Source organism: Perkinsus marinus, assembly GCF_000006405.1.
Source record: "Perkinsus marinus ATCC 50983 genomic scaffold scf_1104296966482, whole genome shotgun sequence".
NCBI classification, from domain to species: domain Eukaryota; phylum Perkinsozoa; order Perkinsida; family Perkinsidae; genus Perkinsus; species Perkinsus marinus.
Window position 1 is genome coordinate 122805 of NW_003203876.1, and position 5129 is coordinate 127933.

Genomic DNA, 5129 nt, shown 5'->3' on the forward strand with positions numbered 1-5129 from the left:
GCTATCACCATTCGCTGTGCTCGTTTGACAAGTCGAGATTTATGATATATGGGGGTCTATTAGAAGCTCAAGCTTAATGGACTCGAATTGAGCTAGTACTGTCCAATCGAATCGTATCAAACATTATACGGTACAGTTGTCTAATACTGCTTGTAGTAACTAGCGTTCGAGAACTGTTCCCCATTGTAGGATGTACTATTTTTCAAAACACTATTCGCATAACTCAGCTCGATTGTTCAGGTGGGATGCTGCCTTAGCCGCTATTAAATTGGACCACGAACAACAGCAATCAAGAGGAAGCGGTGGGAAGCGAGTTGATTATTTTGGGCCACCTGTGCGGAAGGCCGTACGAGAGATCAAAACTCGAGGGGAGGAGTTGGTCAGGAGTCTCGACCAGAATTACTTTAAGCCACAGAGGGTCGCTCCGGCGTTCCAGTGGGCTCAGAATGATACCGCGGTGTTCGTCAATGTTAAATTTACGAGGAGATGGAACGCGCCGGGAGCGCTCGATATTAAAGATCCGCAAGTTAATATAACAAGGAGTAAAATCGAAGTGAAAGCAATAGGAGAACATTCTGGTAAGGTCTAGAAGTGGACCTGTTTCGTATCTTACGTTGGGGACCTCAAGATTCTCAGGCAAAAAACACGAATATATACTGAAACTGAGTTTTTTCGACGAGGTTGATCCGACGGCGAGCAAATGGGCGATGGCTTCGGTGGGGAAACTCTCAGCAACTCTCGTGAAAGCGAATCGGAGAAGTATGTGAATCTTGAGGTTGACTTTCAAAGATTCGGATGTGGTCAGGTAAATGGCCACGACTGTTAGTGTCGAAAGAAAAGAAAGTGAATAACATGCACTACTGGATGGACTATGCTGAAATTCATGAGGAGAGTCTTAAAGCTTTGCCGACTCCTAAAAATAGTGTCGTCACATGCCGTAGTGTGAAAAAGGCTTATTGCCTAGGGGAAGATAAATGTGTTAAGAGCTGCGCTGACGACTGTGAAGGTGAGAAGATAAGTATTATTTCATCGTATCGAATTAGTGGCGCGGTTAGGGCACGTGTTTATTAACCTAAGTATCCGAAGTTCCATTCCTGGTAGAGACATTTCATCGGCAGGTAAAATGCTTACTGGACCAGATGGGAGATGTTTTGGCAAGCCACAAGAAGAGGTCTCCGGTATCAACTTCACGGACGTAGATCCTACACAAGGGTATGCCAGCGGAATCGTGGAGGTACCCAACCTGTTTTGTATCTTACTCGCTTGGACCTAAGATATTTTTCGAATCAGGTCAACTCCACCGCCACTTTCGGTGATGCCGAATTTTTCTCAATATATTTTCTCAACATGAACAATCAGAAGCTCTCCGGCGAGCCCGTACTGAAAATAGGAAACCCCAAAAACCTCGGGACGCAACTATTCGGGAAGTTACCAGAGTCGACGCCCATTCCTGAAAATGCCAGCAAAATAATTGCAATAGCGGCAAATTTGGCTTTTGGTGAAGCTGAAGAACGAGGAGAGTACGATACCATCCCTCTATTAGATTTGGCAATACCCATGCACGCACCAACAGTGAGGGAGAAATTTGGCATACAAGTGAACCTGGTTTGTATCTTAGGCGGTCGACCTCCAAGATATTTCCCCAGAGGTTGGCCAGTTAGGAGGCGATGTGGAGATATCTTTTGCGCACGCTAAAGATTCTTCGTCTTCTCCCTCTGTGGATTTCTATAATCTCTATTGGGGAAAGAGCACAGCGACTTGTGAGCGCCTTGCTGGCGATAAAAGTTTAATCGCGCGCGTGCGTGCTAATGGTGCCGACATTCAAAAATATCATATCGAAAACTCCATCGCTATAGAGAAAGGAGCTCAAAGTATTCTAGCCTTCAGTGAACATGATAACACTCAAGGTGAGCTAATTTCGTGGCGCGTGACGGAAATATAATATTCAGGTCAGCATCCTAGCAAAGGGGAGCTGATCAGCTTGTGCGGTATCTGGCCAATCAAAGATCGGCACTTCCCAGGGACCTCCCCCGAAAGTCTTTCAGTCAACAACACGACTTTTCTCGGTGGTCAGTTCACAGGCGAGGTCGTCCTCAGTAGAGCTCCACGGGAAACTGAAGTCGAGGAAGAGGCCACAGCATACACTCTATGGTGGGCTGATAAAAATTACAATAAACTCAGTAAGCCCTCGGAGGCTCCGCGTTGGAGGTATATATCAATGTCAGGTCTTTTGGACTCTGGTGATATAGAAGATATGAAGGTTGCCACAGAACTCAGGTGAGCAACAGCTTGAAAATAATACTACATCTATTCAATCGAAATAGTATCATGAACAATCTTGTCGGCTTTCCTTGCAATTTGAGTGAATTTCCTCCGTAGTTCTGAATGAGAGCTTTTGACTGTACTTGTAATCAATGTTGGAATGTATGTTTGGTTTCCTCACTACTCCATGCCTCAAGGAGTACACAAGAAATTCCTCCAGGATACTCTTTCTTGTTGTCAACAAGTGTAATTGACCATATGCATATCTTTTCACACTGCTCGGAAATCACTACTGGCTAATGCTGAGTCTCTTTAGATTTTCCTACGACCAAATACAAGCTCCCGAGGGTGTGGCAAAGATATGCGCTTTCATGAGAAATGATCTCGGAGAAGGCCGAAGAGTAAGTTCAAGTTCATAAATTCGCACTAATTCTAAGGACTCGTGTTTTTCAGAGTGCTTGCGCGGCGATTGTGCAGGAAGAAACAGAACCACATAATTCTGAGCTCTAATGGCACTCGGTTGTTTTCACTGCGCGGTGTTTGCGTTACTTGTCAAATCGACAACGTTCTCTAATATAAACATCATCTATATGCACGATTTAACATCATCCTAACAACGCCCACACGCCAGGAAGGACATTAGCATATATTCCGTGTGATGACGATGAGAACATGAATTGTTAAATGCCTGACAGCCTCCTCTTGGAATGAACGCGGCATTCGGCCAGTTGTGGTATAGGATCTCCACTCTCATCATATATATCAAGAGCTTAGCAGAGTTCAGACGAGACACATCCACGATAATTCCACCAGTTTCACTACAGCATCAATGTCATGGGATTCACTTTTACCGCTGACCTCAACTTCGTCGTTACTTATGAAAAGTTATGTTCACAAAGCAGTGAGGGAATGCCTCTGCAGTTTTGGAGAAGCCTTCAATCATTCATCTCTAGCAACGGTTTTTCTCTCACGGCCATTTGATTCTCGGCGGCAACGCGCGGCGCACACCCGCTATGCAAAACATCATAGGGGCGATCAGCCTTCAACGAGACCTCTTAGGAACGCTCGAAAGGCAGAGTGCTTGTCAGAGTGGCTGCGTCCAAGTCTGATACCATTCCCTCACGAGATCGTCACAATCTCTATTTGCTTATTCGTTGCCATGATGCCGAGGGAACGAGATCCGCGCCTTCGAGTTTCCAGTGATTATTAGGCGAACGCGATTGTCATGCGCTCGAATCAGTGTGACTGCCGATTTCCTTGTCGCGCTCCAGAACTTATTTCACATATCCTGCTGCTATAACTATCCCAGATATCGCCGCCAATAGCATCAACATCATAGTCGATTTCGACCAGGATTTGTGCCTTTTCTCGGCGGCTCACGTGTTTGTCGAGTGTATTCTCCCCTCACTTCTCCATGTCTATAGCAGCGCTAACCCGAGTCCTGCGTCTCGGAGGTAAAAAGGAGCCAACCCCGACAGTCGCGAAACCATCCCGGGCAAGCACTGTTTCTGAATTGGAGATTTTCTGTCAATACAATAAGGTTTCCCACACTTGCATTGTCGAAAGTTATACTGTCCCGGTATACGCTTTCGAATACAGTGCAACGCCTAGTGAAACTCCTGGTTTAGTACCGGAGTCTATGACACGTGGGTGCAAGTTGAATCTTATACCAAATACGATGGAAAGATTGGACGACTTCACAGAAGTTCGACAATTAAAGCCCGAGTATTATGCTGATGATCAAGCTCGTAGAGAAAGGGGGCCGCCAGCGATTTGTCAGCACAACTTCGAGTATGCTCAAATCGAGAGCGATTCCCGAGTGAAGGACCGCGATCTTTACGGAGGACGATTCGAAAGGATTCAATTGCTGAACGGGAAGGAAATTCGCGAGTTGCTCATGGGTACGGTTTACCACTACTTTTCCCACATACCTCGCATGGATGTTCTTCTCTCGGAGGGAGACAAATATCAAATTTATCTCAATGGTACTCGCTTTGGCCCCTATCGCGAATTACCAAGGGAAACGAATAGTGTGTACAAGATCCCCATTGATAAAGATCACTATGCTGTTTTCTTTCACTACTATATGCTCGTTATCAATGCTAATACGAAAGAAACTACTGTTTTGCGCATGTAAGTGTCTCTGCGGTAACTCATGTAATGCATCTCAAATCAGGAACGGGCTGAGCCAAGATCCTCCCATACGACTGTAAGTCAGTAGCTCTTCCTAGCATACTAGTGTATCGATGTTTTCCAGGTACTTGGAGAACTTAATGACTGGGTGAGCAGCGAACGCTTAACAACCATGCATCATATCTTGCGTGTATCCAGCGCAGTGCTGGAAGAATATATGTTCGCTTTCCTCAGCTGAGCTCCGGAGTTTCCTCACTAATTTTACAAATTTACATATAAATTTGGGCAGAAGTGTACAGAAACCAACAATAATTCCCCAAAATTTCCTCATAATTTTCATATGACAATTTTTCATCATCACCGCAAATTCTCGCAACAGAGGGTATGTTATACTTGAAGCTCAGCTGTACTTTCCTAATCCGCATACAGCGATATCGTGGCATTTGAATACTTCAGGCTCAGCCCATTATCCAGAATCGGTGGGAAAGTCAAGGAATGCTGCCCTGCGTAGGTCTGGTTCTGCTTTACTTTGTCATGACTCGTATTGTTTCAGTTACGACGCAAGTCAGCTTTTCCACGCGCAGCGCTGTCCTAGGCCTCAATGCGTCGAAGAAGGAATCACCGCCTTCTAGTAGCAAGGGCCAGCCAAGCGGATTTAATGATGTTGTTGTTGTTGTGATCGTTATTGTTGAATTACGATAGGAACCGGGAGATTTTTTTAACAGTACCAGATT

General features: G+C 45.3%; 1 protein-coding gene across 1 annotated transcript in view; it reads left to right on the top strand.

The window, feature by feature from the left end:
* Positions 1–2772, top strand: part of Pmar_PMAR028302 (hypothetical protein) — a gene marked incomplete at both ends in the record, with an annotated part of 3441 nt that extends 669 nt beyond the window's left edge. Inside the window, 10 exons of the mRNA XM_002769086.1 lie at positions 241–578; positions 637–759; positions 806–1006; positions 1119–1234; positions 1291–1572; positions 1619–1907; positions 1950–2180; positions 2226–2277; positions 2579–2663; positions 2716–2772. Of these exons, the coding sequence (XP_002769132.1) occupies positions 241–578; positions 637–759; positions 806–1006; positions 1119–1234; positions 1291–1572; positions 1619–1907; positions 1950–2180; positions 2226–2277; positions 2579–2663; positions 2716–2772 (1774 nt within the window). The remainder of the gene's footprint in view (positions 1–240; positions 579–636; positions 760–805; positions 1007–1118; positions 1235–1290; positions 1573–1618; positions 1908–1949; positions 2181–2225; positions 2278–2578; positions 2664–2715) is intronic.
* Between the last annotated feature and the right edge of the window lie 2357 nt (positions 2773–5129).